The sequence below is a fragment of the Papilio polytes genome, unplaced genomic scaffold, assembly GCF_000836215.1.
Source record: "Papilio polytes unplaced genomic scaffold, Ppol_1.0 DF822622.1, whole genome shotgun sequence".
NCBI lineage: Eukaryota > Metazoa > Arthropoda > Insecta > Lepidoptera > Papilionidae > Papilio > Papilio polytes.
This window is the reverse complement of record NW_013526582.1, coordinates 399,502-424,257: the sequence shown is the minus strand read 5'-3', so window position 1 is coordinate 424,257 and position 24,756 is coordinate 399,502. Positions and strand designations below refer to the sequence as shown.

General features: G+C 33.1%; 1 protein-coding gene across 1 annotated transcript; it reads left to right on the top strand.

The window, feature by feature from the left end:
* Positions 1–9,667: 9,667 nt before the first annotated feature.
* LOC106105902 (3-ketosteroid-9-alpha-monooxygenase oxygenase subunit) lies at positions 9,668–14,630 on the top strand. Its single transcript, XM_013286359.1, has 8 exons — positions 9,668–10,003; positions 10,345–10,528; positions 11,000–11,185; positions 11,785–11,957; positions 12,305–12,410; positions 12,964–13,088; positions 13,554–13,724; positions 14,012–14,630. The coding sequence occupies exons 1-8, from the start codon at positions 9,740–9,742 to the stop codon at positions 14,174–14,176; spliced, it is 1,374 nt and encodes a 457-aa protein (XP_013141813.1). The 5' UTR covers positions 9,668–9,739; the 3' UTR covers positions 14,177–14,630.
* Positions 14,631–24,756: the final 10,126 nt, after the last annotated feature.

Here is a 24,756-nt window from a genome sequence, read left to right as displayed (position 1 = left end):
ATATATACATTGAAATGTTTACCTGTTTTTTTTTTTTCAAAATTATGCGATCGTTTTTTTAATCAGTCGTTTTATTTATAAAGGAATCGAGAATGGTTTTGTTTTGTTCAGTTCAATTTAGGCGTTCAGGGTGTAAGGTCGTGCGTTTTCGATTTCAATTCCGGTCATCTGTTCTCACTATAGGTAAGTTTTTATTATAGTTTGTCTAAATAAATGAAGTATCGAAATTTGTATGAAGGCTAATGTACTTAATAGATGTATCGTAGTGAACAAACACGCAGCGAACAATTATGAACTATCGATATTCGGTTTAAATATCGAACTCAACTAAAATTATTATTTTCTTATTAACTAATTTATAGGACAATTCTATTATTGGTTATAGTGTAGAGAATTTAGCGATGACAGAAATAATAGCGAAATCCAATTCGATTACGTACGACTATAGTAGTAATAAACATTTATTTACTATCATTTGTTATGGTCATTATTAATTTGAGAAAACAGTATTTTTTCAATTTATAAGTTATAACTTTGAATCTACCGATTCCAACTTCTATAAGAATAAAAATCGAAATAAGATTCATGACTGATTTTACACAACCCATCCCTTACTAAATGTGAAGTGAATTGTCAAACTAACCTAACTTATTTAGACACACTATAGTTGTCTAACTAATATTATAAATGTTAATGTTTAGATGTATTTTAGTTTGTAGAGAATAGTCTAGAAGAATACAGCCTACTTGTTTCTTTTTGACCGACTTCCCAAAAGGAGGTACTCAATTCGTCTGTATGTTTTTTTTTATGTTACGGCATCAAAGTAATAATAATTGTACAATATATAACAGCTACAATAAGAGGGGGTTTAATATTTTCAAAGAATTATTTCGTTACTTTTTAGTGTACCGTTTTTTTAGAATATTTTATTTGTAAGTAGGTTTTGTTTTTTAATCAACGCGGACGGAGTCTCAGGCGAAAGTTAGTTTTCTATATTTACTATGATTTTAGTTAATTTGCTAATGATTTAATTTTCATAATAATTCAATTAAATTAATAAGAAAAAGTTATTTATTTTATTACTAGCTTTTGTTCGCGACTCCACCCGCGTGGAATTGAAAAAATAAGTATCCTATGTATTCCAAACTCTTATACATGTATGACAATCATCGAGATCCGTTCAGTGCCTTTGGATACAAACATACATCTAAACTTTTGTATATATTCGTATAATATTAGTAAGATAGATTTTGATCGCGATGTCGCAGTCGAAATCTAGTATCAACTAGCTGTTCTATGCGACTTTATCCGCATAAAATTATAAATATTTCATTTTATTGTTCACATTTGTCAAATCAATTGCAAATGTCAAATTAACATGACATGATGTCAAACCATGACAACCTTGCTTCCTTGATATTGGCAACAACTTATGGTCTCTTTTCCACATTAGGGTTTTTATTCAAAATATTTACCCCCAATGTTTAATGGCGTGAAAATATATAGCCTAAGGCGTGACGTAAGTGTAAGGCCATTTATTAAAAAAAGCATTATTCAAAAATATGGTGTAATTGCTGAGATCTTAGGCAACAAAGAAGTGTGTGTTTACGCTTTATTATAATAGTATAGATATATTTCTGTAAGATTTTTAAATTATAATTTTAAAATGTTTAAATTACTATTTCCCTAATATTCATGGCATATAAACGACAATTTACACGGAGGGTTTTACGCACGTTTCGTTACGAGAAAACATCCGCATGTCATTTGCAATAATCCTCGCATTATCTCATCAAATTGTTTACTTAAAGAACTAATTTCTCGTTTCTAGAGCACACCTTTGACTAAACTATCGCACAACTGTTTGTTCTCGTTATTTGAGCTTATATCATACTTCATACTAATATTATAAATGCGAAAGTTTAGATAAATTTTTGTTAGAGTTTGTAGCCTAAACGGCTGAACGGATCTCGATGAAGTTTGGTATAGACCTAGAGGATAGTCTGGAAGAACACATAGGATACTTAGTTTTGTTTTTTAATCCCACGTGGACGGAGTCGCGGGCGAAAGCTAGTATATCATATGGAGATGCACTACTAGATTTTTAGTTGTGCAACTAAACAGTTGGCTGCGAAACAATGGACAATCGCACCATAGTTTAGTCAAACGTGTACGCACGTTCTTAGATATTCGAAATACGCAATTCATCGCTAGGTTTAATTTTATCGTTTGATTAAGTGTCTTAATAGGGGACTATAAGTTTTGTAAACCATGTAGTCTTATCTCTATCAGCTGAATATCTGAATTCACTTCCTTCTCTAGCGTTTTTTTTTATAATATAAGGTGGCAAACGAGCAAGCGGCCTGAATCCACCGAAATGGAAAGCGACCGCTGCACATAAACATCCGCAATTGCAGCGCTGCTTTATTGACGGAGACGCACATAAAGAGGACATTTCCCCTTCCTATGCGTCTACTTCACCAAATCCACTTTACCCATTTTTTCCTTTTCCTTTCCTTTCAAGAAAAGGGTGAAAAGAGACTAAAATTAGGCCTCCGGCACCACAATCATTAGACGAAACGCGGAATTGCTTCTACTTCACGACTATTTTCCGTGTGGTCGTGGTATTACACCGGCCAAGCTTGCCCGGCACATTCGTGCGAAGATGTTAAAGCGGGCTCTACCACATTTCTGCAACACAATACATACTATGAAGTAAGGTCTTAAGTAAAGTCTTAAGGTTGCTGCATTAGCGACAGCAGCAGGTACCCTAAGGGCCCCCTCCTCGGGGGTACAAATAAGAAAAAAAAAAAACACAATACATACTTGCCCCTACGTAGTGTACAGTATGTACTCTTACATCTCTATCTGAATATCTGTATTCACTGCCTTCTAGCATATCCTCTGCAACAAACATACTTCTGTCTTCCCTTACCTTTGTAAATCCCCATTTTATATTCATATTATAATTTTTTATTTGTTCCGGAACAAAAAACAGCCTATTTTAAAATCGTATAAATTATTAAACAGTTGAAAACCGTATCCGAAGCAAAGATTAACTTTCATGAGATCGTCTGAAGTGAGAATAAAAAGTTTTATCCCACCTTTTAGTCCCACCATCACCAATAAGGTGACGATGGAACCCTTATGAAATAAAATAAGTTCAAACCGTCTCGCTGTAAAAGGTTGGACGGATAAAACTTTATATTCTCATCTGTTTCCACGTGGTGACAGAGAAGGGTGACGGTTGAGAATAATCCAAAAATATCTATTCGCTTTGTTGACGTAAAGTCCAATTAATTATCTTACTAATCTTATCTTACTTCTTACTAATATTTTAAATGCGAAAGTTACTATAGATGGATGTTTGTTAGCGTTTGTAGCCTAAACGGCTGAACGGATCTCAATGAAATTTGGCACAGGTATAGAGCATAGCCTGGAAGAACACGTATGCTACTTTTTATCCCGGGAATAGTTACGGTTCCCGTGGTTTTTTAATGTTTACTCGATCATTCTGCAACGGTTCAACATATCTTATTGAAATTTGGCACAGATATAAAACAAAGTCTGGAGTACACATGGGATAAGCTATTTGATATTTATATAGTTCGTATGTTTTCTAATACTACGCGGACGAAGTCTCGGGCAACAACTCGTTATATAAATATATATAAGGAAATTCTATAAAGGAAACTATTATATTTGTAATTTGAGTAGTAACACATGACAATTGAATGAGACAGCAAAAACATGTAACTATCTACGTGTTAAAAAAATGGAGTGTCTGTAGTTGCACGCGACTTCTTCTGTGAGGAATTAAAAATAGTAAAAAAATCACCTTATATTACTCCCTGATATAGCGGTGGTAGAGCCCGCTTAAACATCTTCGCACTATAGGGCTCCCAGCAATACCACGACCACACAGAAAACAGGCGTGAAGTGAAAGTAATTCCGCGTTTCATCTGATGAGTGTGGTGCCGGAGGCCTGATATTTGTCCCTTTTATTTTTTACCCTTTTCTGAAGCGGAAAAAATGGAAAGGAAAAGTGGATTTAATGGAGGAGGAGTTGCATGGGAAGGGGAAATATCCTCTTTATGTGCGTCTCCTCTTTTGTCGATTAAGGGCAACGCATCTGCAACTGCGTATCTCTGGCAGCGGTCGCTTCGCCATTTTAGCGGATACAGGTGGCCGCTTGCTCGTGTGCCACCTTGTAATATAAAAAAGCTGTTTAACAATGTAAGGGCCTGTCCCACCAAATTGTAAATTGTCTTATAACAATGGAACGGATATCGGATTTTGTTCCCTTATCAGTGACGTCATTTTAAGCTATCTGAGCCTCTATCAGCCAGTGGTGGGACAGACCTAATAATTATTGAAATCGGCCTAGTAGTTTTGAAGTTATAACAATACAAAAACAAAATATTCACAAATAAAAAAGTACACTAAAAAGTAACGAAATAACTCCTTGAAAATAGTAAACCTCCCTTATTGTAGCTGTTATGTCTATATTGTACAATTATTACTTTGATGTCGGTGTCAGCCAAGGTATGCAGTGATATTTCTACGTAAGACTTTCTAATTGAAAGTATAGTAACGTTTAAGTAATGAATCTACATTGACTGACACCGACTTCAAAGTAATAATTGTACAATATAGACATAACTACAATAAGAGAGGTTTACTAATTTCAAGGAATCGTTTCGTCACTTTTTAGTGTACTGTTTTTTTGAGAATACTTTGAGTGTGTTTTGTTTAGACGTCGGTTTTATTTTTTCATTAGTTTTCCAACTAAACATATGAGAGAAACAATCGACAATCGCAGAACAGTGCGACAGTGTAAGGTGTGCGTCCGGACTAACGTATACGAAAGGCCTTACACGTGTAGTTTTTGTTGCAATTAATTTAATTAATATATTTTACAAATTGCTTACTGACCTTAATTATTTTTATCCACAATTTAAATAAACTCATTGTAATAAATGTTTCGGTTGTTACTTAGCAAAAAAACTATTCCTATTCGTATCAAGGAGAAAATCAAAATTGAAAAATCGGTCCACTAGCGGAGTTATGCCGTAACACAGAAAACATACAGACGAATTGAGTGCGTCCCTTTGGAAAGTCGGTCAAATATGTAATAAAACACATAGCTAACAGTGGTAGAGCCCGCTTTAACATCTTCGCACGAATGGGCCGGCTCGCCCGGTGTAATACCACGACCACACAGAAAACAGGCGTGAAGTGGAATCAGTTCCGCGTTTCGTCTGATGAGTGTGGTGCCGGAGGCCTAATTTTAGTCCCTTTTCCTTTACCACCCTTTTCTCATAAGGAGAGGATGGGAAGGGGAAGTAGATTTGACGGTGGAGGAGATGCATAGGAAGGGGAAAATCCTCTTTATATGCGTCTCCTCCTCCGTCGTATAAGGGTAGGCAACGCATCTGCAATTGCGGATGTCTATGGGCAGTCGCTTCGCCATTATGGCGGATTTAGGTGGCCGCTTGCTCGTTTGCCACCTTATATTATAAAAAAAAAGCTAAACTTGTAAATACCAAATCATACTAATATTATAAATGCGAAAGTCTGAATACGAGTTAGGGTCCTTCAAGAAGCGAGCCTACAATTTCCTCAAATGCCGGCAACGCATCTGTAGTTCCTCCGGTGTTGCGAATGTCCATGGGCGTTGTTGACCACCTTGGTGTTCACGCCGCTCGTTTGCCCCCTTTTATTATACAAAAAATGAGAGTTTGTATCCTAAACTGCTGTACGGATCTCGATGTAATTCTACTTGCATTTTTTTTAATTCGCGGAAGAAGTCGTGAACAACAGCTAGTTATACTAATATTATAAAGAGGAATTGTATTTTTATATTTTTGTACGTCTTGAAATAACTTAAAAAACTACTGAGGCAATATCAAAAATTTCACGAGGGCGAAGTCGCGAACAACAGCTAGGTATAGCTTGAGGGAAGATTTATATTTTTGGATTTTGTATTCTTGTACGTATTGAAATAACACAAAAACTACCGATCCAACTTTATTTTATTGTTTACATGTGTCAAATTGTCATTTGCAAATATCAAAATTACCGTTACCAATAACCTTGCTTTCTTAGTGTTGACAGCTTGTAGTCTATGGTCCCTTTCCCAAGTGAAGGTTCTTTCCAATTTATTTACCCCCTAAGTTTAATAGCGTGAAAATATACAGCGTAAAACGTGCCGTAAGTGTAGTGCTTTTTATTAAGAAAAGAATTATTCATAAATATGCTGTAATTGTTGACATCTTAGGTGACAAAGTACGTGTGTTTACGCTTTATTATAATAGTATAGACAGGTAGATGAATAAGAACGAGGAGATAACTGGAATTTGGCCTGCGGCATACTTTAATACGTAATTATGTTAAAATAATATAATTTGTTGAATAAATTATAGATTGAAAAATAAGGTTATCTTCAGAAGTACAATGTAACAATTTTTTACGCGTATAATGTTATATTTAATTGGTAATTTATTTAAAACTAGCTGTTCCCGTGCGGCTTCACACGCATTAAATTATTAAAACTTTATTTCATTGCTTACATTTATCAAATTATCAATTACAAATGTCGAAATGACATTACATAAACCTTGCTTCCTTGATGTTGGCAGCAACTTATGGTCTCTTTCCCACATTAGGGGTTTTATCCAAAATATTTACTCCCTAAGTTTAATGGCGTGAAAATATATAGTCTAAAGCGTGACGTAAGTGTGGGGCTTTTTATTAAAAAGAGCATTATTCAAAAATATGCTGTGATTGCTGACATCTTAGGCAACAAAGAAGTGTGTTTATGCTTTATTATAATTGTATAGATTTAATTAAATAATTACACAAATAACGACAAAGGTATTGCAATTCTTATTACAAGCAATCTTGCTTTGCTATTGGCTTGTAGTGCTTCCGCGTGATTTTTTTCATATTAGTTCACACTAAATTGAATAGTAGAATCTATCTGTGTGGAATTAAAGTTGCCTATGTGTTCTTCCAGACTATCCTCTACAACTATGCCAAATTTCATCGAAATCCGTTCAGCAGTTTAGACTACAAACTCAGCTAAACTTTCACACTATACTAATATTATAAATGCGAAAGTTTAGATGGATGTTTGTTAGAGTTTGTAGCCTAAACTGCTGAACGGATTTCAATTAAATTTGCTATATATGTAGAATAGTCTGGAAGACCACATGGGCAACTCACTTTTTTTTTATTCCACGCGGACGGAGTGGCGGGATAACACTAGTTTATAATATTAGTGTGATAGTATTATAGGCTTTTTATTAAATACTAGCTTCCGCCTGCGAATCTGACCGCGTGGAATTAAAAAAAGCAAAAGTGAGTAGCCTATATGTTCCAGACTATCCTCTACATCTGTACCGAATTTCATCGAAATCCGTTCAGCAGTTTAGGCTACAAACTCTAACAAACATCCATCTGAACTTTCGCATTTATATTAGTCAGATAAATATTTGAAAACAAGCAGTGATTGAAATCCTACATAAAGAAGTGCGCGTTTAAATTTTATTCCATTAGTGTATAAATATGTAAAATAAACAATTTCAAACCTTTTCAAATATTACGGTCAACTTTCACGATATAAAGATACTTCGGACAGGATTTTTAACGGCTTTATAAAACTAGATTTCTAAATTATTAACATTTTACTTTCAACGGATCCTTTCCAACTAATGACCTCTGTTTAATATTGACGTTCAAAGACATTATAGAGTATAGAATAGACAGTGGACATTTTTTTCACCGGTAACTTCTTTGAAAGGTACTATGTTGTCACGTTGAGTGCCGTCTCGTGTATTGACATGTAATAAAACATTGCACAATATAATAAACTCCATCTTCTGATATAAAATTAGTTTTCGCCCGCGACTCCGTCTGCGTGAAGTTAAAAAAAACAAACAAAACCTAGTAGCCTATGTGTTCTTTCAGACTACCCTCTACATCTATGCCAAACATACAAACATTACGGTTCCCGTAGGATTAATTAATTTCGTTTTTTAATGTTTACATGATCATTCTGCAACTGTTCAACATATCTTAATGAAATTTGGCACAGAAATAAAACAAAGTCTGAAGTACACATGGGATAAGCTTCATCCTCGAGACATGTCCGGTTCCCAAGGGATACGTAGTTTTTTGTAATTTATATAGTTCGTATGTTTTCTAATACCACGTGGACGAAGTCGCGGGCAACAGCTCGTAGTTTATACTAGGGTTGCAACGGAGGTTATTTTAACGGAAGCGGATGCGAAGTTAATATTTCTTGCGGAAGTTCCGCACTTGCGGGTGCGGAAGCGTAGGTCCGTTACAACCCTAGTTTATACATGGGATACTTAAATTCACAGTAAAAAATATCATTAGTAAAATGTCATTATGTCTGTTAAGTGGATGTTTTAATTAATTTCACTAAATAAGTGCAGTAACTTAAAATACGAGTATATATTAAATTGAAAAATGCTTTTGATTTAATGAAATGTTCCTTCATGAATAACGTTAACAATTACTAAGTAAATAAAAACAAAAGAAATTGGTCGTTGTCAAATACAAATTAAATATATAAATGACTAGCTTTCGGCCGCGACTTCGTACGCGTGGAATTAAAAAAATAGTTACTTAGTTAACCTATGTGTTAGTTTAGACCAGTGTGACTCAAAGTGGGTGATAACGCCCTCTTGGGGGCGTTTGAAAACTAGAAGGGAGCGTTATAGAGCCCTAGAAAAATTGGGGGAGTTGATGTGGGTTAGGGGGGGCGATGTATAATTTGTAATTTCATTTATTTTTTATAGTACTAGCTGTTCCCATCCGACTTCATCCGCATAAACTTATGAAAATGTTACTTTATTGTTTACATGTGTCAAATAATCAATTGCAAATGTCAAAATTCCAATTACCTTACTATGGCAAATTTTGCTTTCTTGATGTTGGCAGCAACTTATGGTATCTTTCCCACATTAGGGTTTTTATCCAAAATATTAACCTCCTAAGTTTAATGGCGTGAAAATATATAGCGTAAAGCATGACATAAGTGTAGGGCTTTTTATTAAAGGAATTATTCAAAAACATGCAGTTATTGCTGACATCTTAGGCAACAAAGAAGTGTGTGTTTACGCTTTATTACAATAGTATAGATTTATTTCACTAAAATTGTATAAAAATGGGGGGCGCTAAAAAACCATTGATTTTTAAAGGGAGGGATATACTCTGGTTTGAACTATGTTCTACATTTGTGACAAATTTCATCGAAATCCGTTCAACAGTCTTGTCTACAAACTCTAACAAATGTACATCTAAACTTTCGCATTTGTAACATAAGTAAGATTTTGACAATACGTATTATGTGAAAATATATTCATTCGACATAAAGATTTCATTCGGAATAGTCGCCCGTTGTTTTAGATACGAAATTAATAATTAACGATTTTTTTTATTTTTTTTTAGTTGTAAGTATTTTTATGTTCATTACATAAATTTTAATCGTGTCTTTCATGTTAATTAGTTCTGGCAATTCCTTTAAAAAAGGAGTAGAAAGTTTTCTCTACACGTAAATTGTTTCATTACAACGACATCTAGCGTCGAATAGCGGCTCAACAATATTATTTTTCTTAATCTTAATTCAAAAGACTCCGAAGTAATACATTTAAATTACATTTTTATTGAAGGGTAAATAAAAATTGTTTTTTTCGTTGCAGATATCGTCATGACGAATACAACCGAAAATATTGTCGCCGAATTATATCGAGATTACAAGATGGCGGATAAAATGTCAGTTCCCGCGCAATGTCATTCGAATATGGAACACAAGGATGTTTTAGTTTTTTCGACGAATTTGGCAATGGCTGCCGCTCGTTCGGGAATCATATTGTTTTTTGAAAATATCGGATATTTATTGTTGATTGCAACATTGATATTGCTTTTATACATTCTGTACAAAAGTTATTTGAGTCCACCGATTTATGTGAAGGTTAGTTTATTATTTTATTTATAAAATGTAATATTTTATAAGCAATTTTACTTCAATCGCACATCCATTGACACACAATCGCAAGTCTGTTATTGTAAAAATGTAGTTTACTCTAAAATTTATCTCATGTTGATGGATTTTAAAAATAATCTACATTAATAAGTCATCTTATTAAGGTTAAATTTCATTTTAAGGAATAATAACTTAATAATATAATTTGTAACAAAATACCCGTTTAGTTGGACAACGTCGTAGTTAATTCTAACCTCACATAACCTAACAGCTAACCTAAACATCCTTAATTAAAAAAAGATAAAAATATGATGAAACTAATATTTCAGGAACTGACTGATATTGGTTTCGAACATATACCAGGAAAGAGAGACAGGGCTATGAATATTAACCGAGTGCAAAGCGCTAAACAATTAGGAAATAAGCTTCCACCGCCGTACCCTAACGGTTGGTTCGCGATTGTCGAAAGCAGAGACCTTAAAATTGGCAAGATGGTGTCCGTTGACGCGTTAGGTGAGTAACATTGCATTTTATAAGACTTATGGGTGGTTTCCCAGCTACATTTTACCATTTTATTATTGCTTTGATAATTTACAATGCGTTTCCGAACTACGTAACTAGAGCTTTACTCCGTTGAAACTTACGTCAACCTAACATCAATGAATTACTGGTTAATCTATATATAATATTAGTATAAAAAGGAAAGATTTGTACTTTTGTATGTATTGAAATAACTCAAAAACTACTGGACTGATTTCAAATATTTTTTCACCATTAAAAAGTAACGTTATCAGTGAGTAACACAGGCTATGTTTTATTATCTTTTAATTCCACGCAGGCGACATCGCGAGCAACAGCTAGTGATAAAATAAATGGTAAAAATATCCAATATGTCCTTCATTAGCGTGATTTAATTTAATGACAGTGGCATCTAGCGGTGGACAGATCAAAGTCGTTTTTTATAACAATAAGTGTGTCACTTAGGTTTGAACTTAGCCGTATACCGTGGCGAGGATGGTGTGGCTCGCTGTGTGGAGGCATATTGCCCACACTTGGGGGCGAATCTGGCTATTGGCGGCACAGTCAGCGGAAGCTGTATCACATGCCCCTTCCATCAGTGGAGGTTCAACGCTGAGGGGCACTGTGTTAGCATACCTGAAGTTGAAACTGGTAATTCCAATGTCATCACCTCCCCCTACCTTATCCTACCCCCGTAGGGTCGGCACCGGGTTTACGTCCTCCAAATAACTTTATCATCCGTCATATCAGTCATCACTCCCTTTCTGATCATGTCACCTTTCACACAATACGACTCTTTCTATGTATGTACCTCTACCGGTGTACCATTAACTAACGCCCTTTTGGTTGTTACATGCGATTCTTGTACCGTGCTAACTTTTTATTACTTCTCATTGTTATTTATTCTCAAACTTCCTTTAATATACTCATTTCGTATCTTGTTGATTTGTGTTACCACACATCCATCTTAACATTCGCATTTCTGCCACATGTAGTCTCCTTGCATACGTCCATTTTAATGCCCAACATTCTGTTCCATACATCACGACAGATCTTCCGACGGTCTTGTTTCCCCTTTTATTTTAATTTAGTTTGTATTTTTTAACATTGTTTAATTCACACCAATAGATGGAGCTTATTATAATGTAGTAAAACGTTATATTACATGTCCCAAACACGAGATGGCACTAAACTTAACTTATATAGTATGTATGAATTTTTGTTCACTGTCTATATTTTTAATGTGGCAGTACCAAAAGGCATCACTATCAAGACATACCACACTATGGAGGTAGACGGCGCGGTGTGGGTGTGGCACGACGCCGAAGGTCGTGACCCTCTGTGGACGGTGCCGGAAGCCCCGGAGATGAAGAACATGTCCTTCAGAGGAAGGAATGAGTTCATGATCAACGCTCATATACAGGTTAGATTCTTAACTCTATTCCTGAGTCTAGATTTTCTTTAAAGTGGTACTCCTTGAGCCGATATTATTTTTATTGTATGAATTATCGCTTGACCACTTTAGCATTTTCAGTACATTTTGGACCATCTGTTGTAGGGAAATTCTTAATTCTGTTCTGTTCTCAGCCATTGGCGTCGTTAGTCGCTGGTTAGGTCTAGAATTAGCTATTATTTTGTCAATCTTCTCCTAACTAGTTTTTACTTCAAATTTAACGATTCTCTATGGGAAAGTGTCAATGATGTCTTTAGTTTTAATTAAAAAATAACCCATTACGATCTTTATAACATTTACTTTACATTTCGTTTCAGGAGATACCAGAGAATGGCGCGGATGTGGCTCATCTAAACGCACTGCATTCGACCTCCATGCTCACAGATATCGGGAATAGATTCCCATTCTTACATAACATCATTGGTAAGACATTTAGATTGTTCTACCCGTTGATTTTGTATTGACATTTATTAACCAAACTCACTATGCTAAAATCTTAATTTTAATAAACATTTGTGTCTAAGGGCATCGCCAGGCGTCGTCGAGAGCCTCTATAGTTAAAAAATGTAAAAACAATATTATTCCAAAAATACTTAGATGTTTATAATCCCTAGAGAATCACAATAACTTAAGACGAGACGAGAGACGTCAGTTTTTTTGTATAAATAAATTTGCCCCATATGTTAAACAATTTAGCATGGTCCTGTCATGAGGAGGAATAAATCATATGTAAGAAGGACATAGAAAGAGATGGATTGTGTGAAAGGTGACATGATCAAGAAGGGAGTGACTGAGATGACGGATGATAGAGTTATTTGAAGGACAAAAACCCGGTGGAAACCTTACGGGAGTAGGATAAGGGAATTTTAACAATAGGGTAAATGTAACAATTTCTGTGGAATAGCAAAGCTTGCCCCGTAAATCATTTGGCAACGCCCATGAATTACCTTTGAAAAAGTTTCAATATCTTGGTCAGGTCAGCACGTGTGGTCAGCAGAGTGGTGTCGCGGAGAGCAGCCGCATGAGGCACAGATGATGATTAATCAGAAATACATCGTCTTCAAATGCGACGTGTTTCCTATGAAAGTAACTGTTACGCAGGTAAATTATAGCATCTTACTTAGTGTTTCCAGTTGACGATTGGTACAATAAGGAAAATTTCATTGGATAACAATAATTGCTTTCAAAAATTAAATGAAAAAAAAATAAAACACCGTTTAATCTTATCAACACTACAACACAATAAAAAAACACATAGTAATTAAATAATAAACACGAAATCAGACGTGAAGTGGAAGCAATTCCGCATTTCCTCTGATGAATGTGGTGCCGGAGGCCTAATTTTAGTCCCTTTTCCTTTCCACCCTTTTCTTAAAAGGGAAGAATGGGAAGTAAAAGTGGATTTTGTTCGTCTCCTCCGTCAATGAAGGGTAGGCAGCGCTGCAATTGCGGATGTGCAGCGGTCGCTTTACATTTCGGTGGATTCAGACTGCTCGTTTGCTACCTTATGTTACAAAGAAATTGCGATATTATTACGCTTTTGCTACATTAGAGATTGCCCTACAGATAGGTCCGAGCCACGTGCGGCTGCACTTCGCGTGTCCGCTGGGCGCGCTGCTCATCGCGCAGTCGGTGACGCCGCTCGGCGCGCTGCTGCAGCGCGTCACCACGCGCGTCTTCTCGCCGCCGCACAACGCGCTCTTCGGCGCTTTCATGGTCGTTGCTGAAGCCATGCAGGTTGGTGGACCATTTTCTTATTAGTAAACATTTATTACTAAGAGTTTTAATTGTAGGTCACACTTAACATACTAATTTTTTAACTCCTCTCATAGCCTTTTCCGTTTTGCCGTTTAGGCTACAAACTCTAACATTCATCCAAACTTTCGCATTTATAATAGGACCAATGTCCTGTCTAACGATGGTCCTTTTACTGAAGGGTAATTTAATTTTACTTATATGCAAAAGTCAGATGAATTTTTCAGTATGTTTGTTTATTTTAATAACTATTATACTGCTTGTACCAGTTTAAACGCGACGTGGCGATATGGAACAGCAAGCGGTATGTGAGCGCGCCCGCGTATGTCCGCTCAGACAAAACAATACGCGCTTTCCGCTCCTGGTTCATGCAGTTCTATAGCGAGAGTAGCGTCTCTTTGAAACAAGCGATGCAAAACCCACTTGACTGGTAGCACCGATAGATGGCGTTAAAACTAATGGTGTAAAAACTGTAAGTGCTAGCACTAAGCGATAGATGGCGCTGAAACTAAATCTGAAAATAAAAATTTACCTTTGAGTAAACAATCTCACAACTGTTCTGCAATTGTCATTCATCCAATTAAACTGTTTAGTTGTACAACTAAATCGAGTAGTGTACCTCCATATAAGCGAGACAGTTGTGCGATAGTTTAGTCAGAAGTGTATGCGCTTTTCCTCTACAGTACAGCACTAGTTTATATGTACTTCAAAAGATGTCGTGTTAATTTTTTTTTTATTTTATTATCTGCAATCAGTCTTTAAAACTTTTAGCAAATGTGAGGAACGATGAAGAGTCGTGCTAACTAATCGAGAAATAGTTGGTAATATATAGATGGCGCTATTACTAATCGAACTGTAAAATAAACAAAATATTGGATAAATAGTAATTTTGGATAGATGTTTCACGCCACAAATTTTAAAATAAAAACCTAAGTAGTAAATTTATTTCTCCATATTTGTTATTTTTCAATTTCTTCAAAATTACAGTATTTTCAAAGAAAAATATGAAACAATGTGATTTTCACGTAATAATATGTGTATTGTGTGGCTTATATATATTTTAATATTATTTTAAGTTAAGTAAAGGGGAAATATACAATTATATCTTAAAAATCTAATTCCAATGTAAGTAAATACTATTTATGTTAAATAAAAATTCCGCGCCTTTGTCGTTCATCAATGTCAACTTACAGCGACATCTAGTGTTCAGAAGCATAAAATTAATTTTAATTAAAACGGATTACTGAAGGCTTTTAAAATTCTTTCGTAAGAGTCGTTTAAACGTCAAAATTTTAAGGGAATTTGGAGAACGCTATTTAAATATAGCTTTCAATATACAACCGTATCTTGGAATTTATCACATACTTGTGAATGACTTCGTTTAAAATAAATAATTTTACTTTGTTGTATTATTTTATTAAATGTCTTGCTTTGAGGTAACAAGGGTATAGAGTATATGAAAAAGATTGTTTTAGAATCGATTTTTTTGTCGTTTTTATCGATTTTATTTATGGTCCAAACCAGTAATTGATACTATATCTATACTAATATTATAAAGAGGAAAGATTTGTATTTTTGTATGTATTGAAATAACTCGAAAAGTACTGGTCCGATTTCAAAAATTATTTCACCGTTACTCACTAATAACGTAGGTATTTGTTGGTGAAACAATTTTTGAAATATGTCCGGTAACTTTTGAGTTATTTCAATACATACAAAAATACAAATCTTTTCTCTTTATATTAGTATAGATAGAATTAACTATTTAAAATATACATTTAGTTTTACTTATTGGTGCTGTGACATTTTAATTAGAAATAAAATTTTACTTGTAAGCGTTTTTTGCTTCGTAGCTTTTTGATTGTATTTAAGTGTGTGCATTTTTAGAATTATTAAATAAACCCAGTTGTAATAGTTTTTAGAATAATTTAAAGAATGTAAGAATTTTTAGAATATACTTTCAAATAAAGTGGTAAAACTATTTTTTTTAATGTGAGGTTAGTTATTAAGAATGATTTTGATTTTATTTGCGTTCAACAAATGTCTTTTGGATGTTTTGCAATTAAAAAAAAATGCTGAAAAATTGTGAAATCTTGAATGAATTAATATCTATTGTTGTTTAAGATATGTTTATTACTGTTTAAATTTTAAGAATAATATGTAGTTTTGAAAATAAAAGTGTGTGTTTTATTTGAGTCTTTTATTTATATAAAAACACGTAATTCAGAGAAACTCATATAATTTAATTTTAAAAAACCTTTGACTAGCCTTAATCCAACTATTTAACACAAGTATTACGTATTTCAGAGAGTATTTATAGTCTATTGCACATAAAATAAAAGCATCATAAGTTTTTACAATAAAAACACAAACTAAAGTTTAAGCCATAAAAATATGTTCATAGATTATCCCTCATGGTAGAAAATGGCGCCGACAGCTGTCATTTTAATATTATTTTGTCTTACACAGATTTGTACTCAAAATAATCGATATAACCGTCATTGTTACGATCCGCCTGCTTCAAAGCTCCATTAACAATTTCCTCCAGATCTTTATCTCCATATTTAACTTCAGATTCAACCAATTTTCCGTGATCGTCTGTGAAAATACAAAATTTTAAGAATCCAGCATAAAAATATAAAAAATTAAGTTTTTGTAATAGTGACATCTATTGCTCAACAGAGAAAAACAAATTCCACCACCGAACGGCACACTAATGACATCTAGTGTCACGTAGGATAATTAAAACAAAAAGCGAACCCCCATAGAAACTAGTGACATCTAGCGTTAAGTAGAATAACTAAAGCAAAACAAAAATAAAACTATGTAGTGACATCTTGAGTCTATTAGAATTATTAAAATTTATGTGAAAATTACCTTTTCTCTAAACACAGCTCACATTTGCCCCAAAAACGTTTAGCTTAAAACTTTATAATTTTTATATACTTCACTATTTAATTATACCAAAAGCATTATTAAAATAAAAAACTCACCTGTCATTCAAATTATCCTGCAAATGGAAGGTAAATAAAAAACGTTCTAAAAATAACAAAATCTTTATTTCTTTTAGGTTATGTTATTGTTTAATTTACGTAAGAAATGCATTGATTAAATGCAAGACATTTTTCGATTCCCGGAAACCAATGTAGAAACAAACTGTATGTGCCGAAACATTAAAAAAATCATCTGTCAATTTTCTAGTCTATACAAAAATTAAATCTATAAAAAAAAAGAAAATATTCCCATTTATTGCGTTTATCGTCTGATAGTTTCAATAAAAAAAACTCGATTACTATTAAAATTTGTATCTTAATTCCGCGCCAAGTTTCGAACTTTCTAGAAGTTAAATTTCAATATATATTTGTTTAAAGTATTCGTAAGTTAAGTGTCTTACCAATAGTGTTTGAGCATGTGCCATTCACGGGCTAAAGGGTTGTCCCACCACTGGCTGATAGTTCAAATAGCTTAAAAATGTCACTGTCAGATAAGGTAACAAAATCCGATATTTACATCACATATTTTACAGGTTGGCTTATCAATTTACAATTTGTTGGGACAGGCTCTACCGTATTTTACTAACATTTTATTTGTAGAACGAGTTTTTTATGTCGTAATAAATATTAAATGTTACCAACACAAAAATCAAACTCTAAACTTCAGTAGATTTTTTTTAATGTAGTTGTTCGTCAGACACTCAAATTACTGGTTACTAGCTGTTCTGTTGCGGCTTGATCCGCATGAAATTATGAAAACTTTATTTTATTATTTACATTTGTTAAATTATCAATTGCAAATGTCAAAATGAAATGACATTATGACAATCTTGCTTCCTTGATGGCAGGTTTGGCAGCAACTTATGGTCTCTTTCCCACATTAGGGTACATTCAAAATATTTACCACCTAAGTTTAATGGCGTGAAAATATATAGCCTAAAGCGTGAGGTAAGTATAGGGCTTTTTATTAAAGAAAGAATTATTCAAAAATATGCTGTAATTGCTGACATTAGGCAACAAAGAAGTGTGTGTTTACGCTTTATTATAATAGCATAGAGTATAGATAGTATAGATAAGATATAATATTGGTTATTTACTTCTCCCTACTTGTCCCTTATAGTTACTAACTCTGTACTCCAAGTAATTTATATAACCATCATTATTTAGATCTGTATGTCTCAAAACATGTTCCAAAAGTTGCTCCAACTGCTCATCTGTGTAAACTTCGTGATTCTTATCAACTTGACCTAAAATAAATATGTAAATAAATAAATAAATAGAATTTTTATTGCCACAAAAAAACTACATAAAACGATTAATACACAAAACCTTATATATCCTAACCTTATATACTGGCTGTATATAAACAAAATCGTAATCGAATTACGAACCTCAACTTATAAATAGACTTATCACAAACAAGTAACTTCATCATTGCAAAATCTATATTACTTATAAAGCTTTCGCTCACGACTCCGACAGCGTAGAAATTATAAGTCAGTATCCTATGTATTCCAGATTATCTTCCACATTAGACAATCATCGAAATCCGTTCAATTTAGAATACAAAACAAACAGACATCTTTCGCATCTTACTATTTTTTTTCCAATATAAGATGGCAAACGAGCAAGCGGCCTGAATCCACCGAAATGGAAAGCGACCGCTGCACATAGACATCCGCAATTGCAGCGCTGCCTACCCTTCATTGACGGAGGAGACGCATAAAGAGCATATTTCCCCTAACTATGCGTCTCCTCCACCGTCAAATCCACTTCCCATCCTTTCGTCATAAGAACAGGGTGGAAAGGGAAACTAGGCCTCCGGCACCTCAGACTGTACGTGGAATTGCTTCCACTTCACGCCAGTTTTCTGTGCGGTCGTGGCATTTCACCGGGCGAGCCGACCCATGCGCGTGCGAAGATGTAAAAGCGGGCTCTTCCACTGTTACTAATATTATAAATGCAAAAGTTTAGATAGATCGTTGTTCGTTGTTGTTTTCAATTCCACACGGACAGAGTCACGGGCGAAAGCTAGTCAACAATAAATAAAAGTATCCGTCAGTGAGATTTAAAGTACGAAATTATTACTTATTATAAATGTGAAAGTTTAGATGGATGTTTGTTAGAGTTTGTAGCCTAAACAGCTGAACGGATTTCGATGAAATTTGGTATAGATGTAGAGGATAGTCTGGAAGAACACAGGCTACTTACTTTTGTTTTTTAATTCCACGCGGACGGAGTCGCAGGCGAAAGCTAGTCTATAAAAATTATACATTACAATTAAAACGAAAAGAATAAAATCTATTCTCAAATATATCAAATACTTAAAAAAAAACACAAAACTTACCCCAGACTTAAGTGAGGAGTTAAACAGCACACCAATCCTAACATCACTTAGGTTGTCCGCAATAAAAAACTTGACAGATGACGTTTTTACTCTGTATTTAAAGAGATTTCAAACATAGACGCAACATTAAAAAAACAAGCATTTTAATTTTGATATGTAATTATTTCGACATATAAAAATTATTCCAACACCACATATAAAAGCTTGCAGCATGCTTACAAGTAATTTATGCTGGGTTTCTGAAGTTGACACTTATTTTGTCATTAAAATTCATTAGTGTTTTGACTTTAGTTTCAAAGGAGTTAAACTCAAGTTACTAATTCGGAAACGCATTTCATTAATTTAACGAACCAAAAAGCCTTCAGTGAAAGTTCCGTCGAAATCAAAGCGTTTCGAAGATTACCCGGAACAAACGCGGCTTGCGGACAGACAGACGGACAACAAATTTTTAAATTCGATTTTCGTTATCAGCACCACAAATACATCATCTTCCCAAAATCTGGAATTTATCTTTAGATAATACAAACAGACACTGCGATTTATTATATTTATAGATGAATAATTAAAATTTGAAAGAATACGCTGTGATTGCTGACATCCTACGACACAAAGTAGTGTGTTTACGCTTTATTACATTAGTAACAAAATATAAACAGTATAAATAACAATGAGGTAATCTGGTCCAAGAAAAGGACTCGAGCTTTCCGCCTCACTTTTATACCCCGGAATATATTTATTATTATAATATAATTATTCCGGGGTATAAAAGTGAGGCGTGAGAGAGGTGATTAATATCCTAGTTCCTAGATACTTCTAGGTTATAAATCTATACCTTAATAATAGCTAGTAACAACATAAAATTACCTTTACATCTATACTAATATTATAAAGAAGAAAGATTTGTATTTTTGGATTTTTGTATGCATTGAAATAGCTCAAAAACTACTGGGGCTATTTTAAAAATTCTTTCACGATTAAAAAAAACTGCGTTATCAGTAACATAGGCTCTATTTAATTTCACGTGGACGAAGTCGTGAGGAACAACTCGTTGACGAAAAAAATATATTTTTTGTATCTCCAGTGTATAAAAAGAAACTTCAAAAAATAAACAGTTAATTTTTTATTCAGGTAATGTAGCGACGCCATTTTTAGCTTTGGATTCAACCCATGTAATAAATCCATCGTAGTCTGTATCCATTTGATCGAAAACTGTATCAATTATTGAGGCTAATCTTGCATCCGGTATTGTTTGTACATTTGGATCAATCCTAACGTGTTCGTCTGAAACGGGTATTAACGGAAAACTAGTTTTAAACGTTAACCGCTATTTATTTAGTAACGGGTAATAATAACGGAAAACTAGTTTTATTAACCGTTAACAGCTATTTACTATTAATTGAAAACTATTTACTGAAAACTATTTTTTTTTAAATCAACCGCTATTTAATGAGAAACAACCAGTTATTAACGTTAGATAAACGATATTATTTGACAAATAACTTAATAAAGTATACGTTTTGTTAACCGTATTCAAACAGGTTAAAAATAAGCGAAAAGCTTTAGTTATGACTATGATCGGATATTCAAATATGCAAAAATCAACACAGAGCATGACTTTCATGAAAAATATCCCAATATTTCAGAATATAAAATTATTAAAAATTATAACTAAACAAATTTGATAATCACAAAAAACATTAGGCATATCGTTAATTTACAAAATTCAACTTAACGCTTAAGAAGTATAAGAATGAAGTTTTTTTCATATCTACTATTATTTGAAAAAAGGTACATTAAAACATTAAAAATTAAAGCAAAAATTTTATTTAAAAAACGATGCTTTTTCTTTTTTTTTGTTTTTTTTTTTCAGTTATACATCTCATCATCATAACCTCGCATGGTAAACTTTCAACTCCGGCCAATCAACGTAACCGTCATTATCGACGTCCATTTGGTACAACAATTTATCCACGACTGGTATAGCTTCGTCCAAATCTAAACTCCTATGTATACTTATACCGCTGTCCTCTGCAATAACATTAATTAAAAAACCTAATTCAAGCAAATTCTATAAAGAATCTTTGCTTCGTAAGTAAGTCCTCATTCAAATGGGCACTTTAACGTAATACGCGTTCACTCTACGCCAGTAAAGTTTATTACATATCAATCCACTGGCACAGTATGATCGCTAACTGGCGCCAGTGAGTCCATAAAATCTATAAATAGTTGTTGCAACTCTCCCATTTTCCTGACCAATTGTGAACCGGGGGTTAGGCTAGCGCTATTTTCACCGCTCTTGAACAGACGCTTTAAAATCACTCATGTTTCGTTTGTCTAGAGTTCAAAATACAAAATAATACGTCATAGTAATATTGTTTATTTTTTATACCAATTTCCTTTAAATAATAATTGTTAATAATGTAAAAATTCCAATCGGAAAACTGATTTTTGTTATTGCTTGATAGATTCTAACACACCTCATTTTGCAGCCCGTACCCTGTTATATTTCTAAACACGTTAAAATCTTCCATTTAAGAAAAATCACTCAGAAACTCTTCATTTAAACTCTATTTGGTAGTTATTTCCGGTTAATAATTTCGGTAAAAATTTGGTGAACAAGTTGCAATTTATAAAAAAAAATAAATACCATAAGTTAGATTTTTAGTAAAAAAAAAAAACAAAAATTCCTATAAAGTTTTTTTATTTAATTTTAAAATTTCAATATTATAAATATCGTTCGGCTTAAAAATATCAATTACTGTAATTCAGTTTTTTTTAATGTTTTGCTGATATTGACAATGGGGATGTTTCCTAATTTTTGGAATAGCCTTTATTTTGTAGATAAACCATGTATGAACACGAAAAAAAATAGTATAAAATATAATACTCATTATTGCAATAAAAAAACACGTAAATAAAAACCACTCTTTCATTTCCCCCCAAAACGTCCCATGACGTCACTTCTTTGCATACGAACCTCGCGTCACGGCCTGTCACTGTCAATTTGAAAGAACCATTGATTGATAATACTCGTAAATCTTTGTTGTCTAAAGTTGTTTTTAGTAATAGAGATAAAAATGAAAAAACCAAAATGAACAGAAGGTGATACTTTTAACGTATTAATTACACTTGTTGCTTCTCGTGGAAGATTATGTTTGTGTGTAAACAGTGACTGCGTCCTACACCAGTGTGACCAGGTATAAATTAAATTGTACTATAAGCTACTCTTATGAATTTTGATATATTTTTCTTTTGTAATATTCATCAAATGTTTTGCTCATAACTTATGTCGTAATTATAAAAACACTCAATAATGGAGTCCTCATAATACAAAACACGCAAACTCAATTATTACAATCATTTAGAAAAAAATATAACTACAAAATGCACTGACATTCATTGAAGTTGGTCACACTGCCATGTTATATGCAAGAAAGTGACGTCATTGGTGTTTGAGATCGAGTAATGGAGGGTAAAAAATATTGCAGCGTTTTTAATTTATATTTTATTTGAGACAAACATTCAAGGTCTCTAAATGTTATTATAGGTTATAAAATGCTGTCTTTAAAATATTAAACATAACTTTATTTGGATTTGTAACATTAGGAAACATCCCCATTTATAGATAATTCAATATTTTGTCATATCCAACGGTAGCAACTATAAAATAACGGTAAGTTAAATAGCTTTTTATTAACCGTTTTATTAGCGGTTATAAAAACTACATAACAAGTTCACTTCGTAACATAGCAACTGTTAAAACGCGTATAAACGTCAACTGTCAGAACTGAAAAAACCAAATAAACTCAGGGAATTAATAAAAATTAAATATTCAATCAAAAACAATTCACCTTTTATTCACTTTATACAAAACAATCACTCATCAAATGAGTTTAGAAGAAAAAAAAGCTTTTTTAAGAAAAAAATAAATATCACAAGAACAGTGGAGAGAGTTAAATTAGACAATCCAATCCTAGATATCAAGATATTTAAAAAAAACGATAGTTATAATAAAATATACCTAACTTTTAATATTTATACTTAAATATACCTTTAGATAGATAAGTTATAGTTAAAGTTTCGAAAATTTGCCCCAAAAAACCTTCCAAAGACTTTTTGCCCCATTTTTATGCCCCGGAATAACTATAGATTTTATATCTATAATTAAACTATTACAAACAAATTCAAATATATGTAAATAAATACGTGTTATTGAGAAAAGATATAGAAGCAAAAATCGGTTTATTTATTTTTACCATACTAAGGGGCAATGATTAGACAAACGCGATTTTTTACTTCTATCAACCAATTTAATTTTTATACCAAAATTATATATTTGGGCAAAAATCTTAAACATTTGATGAAATGTACAAACTCTAAACAAGGATTGGACGAGAAAAAAAATATATATATTTAAAATAACTTATAGAATATTCGAGTAAAACACAGATTTTTAGAGTGAAAATATTTGCAAGTTTATCTCGCTATGTACCAATGTAAATTTTCGAATTGTCATGTACATAATTTACCCGACGTTCTTACGGTGAAGGAAAACATACTGCAACCTGCACATATCGGCGAAGAAATTCAAAGATATGTGTGAAGTCAACCAACCCGCACTTGGCCAGCGTGGTTGACTATGGCCTAGTCACCCTAACTTTAGGGTAGGCTCCGAGCCCCTCGGTGGGGACGTATAGTGATATCACCACCTGATGGTGACATAAATATAATTTGTCGAATATTCCTCACTCTAAAAACTAGTATAATTGGAAGCACATAAGTCTAATAAAAGGAAATTTACAACCATAAAATATACACAATTGTCTTTAAATGCTTTAAGTAATTTGAGAATAAACACTTTGTAATAAAACCAGAGACATTCAAAAAATATATAGACCAATTCAATTGAGAAAGTTTTCACATCTCACTAATTGTATTTAAATTAATCGCCAATAGATGTCGTTAAATAGTATTTTTGTAACATTGTATAGTTTATTTTTACAACAAAAGATGGCGCTTATTGTAATTTAGTAAAATTTGTTACAAAACGAGACAGCAACTAATTTAATACCTTTCAGAGAAAGTACCAGTGAAAAAATGTTCACTCTTGTCTATATATTTTTTTAATGTCTTAATAAAATAGATTTTTCAATACAATTGACTTTGTTATATATATAAAATCTACAATTCGAGTTTAAAAAAATAAGAGAATCTCATTGTTCGAGGAATGTTATATATTCCGTCGGTTCATAATCTTACTAAGTTAAATTACAAATGTATATAAACTGAACGAAACAGATTTCATACAATGACAGCCGAAAAACACAGAGATTCAAAAAAACATAGAGTAGGCATAGTTAACACTCGAGACATCTTTGACCGACTTCCCAAAAGAAGGAGGTATTCAATTCATCGATGTTTTTTTTTTTTCATTCACGCTATCTACTGATAAATCCTCAAAACATGTCAATATAATGCCAATAGATGTCACTAAATAACATTTGCAACACTGTTTAGTTTGTTTTATAAAAGATGGCGCTTTTTATAATTCAGTAAAATGTTTTTTTTTTCATGTATACATCACGGGTGGCACTAACCTTGACATATTACCTTTCAGAGAAAGTACCGGTAAAAATTTTATTCACTATGCCTACTCTATATAATTTAAATGTCT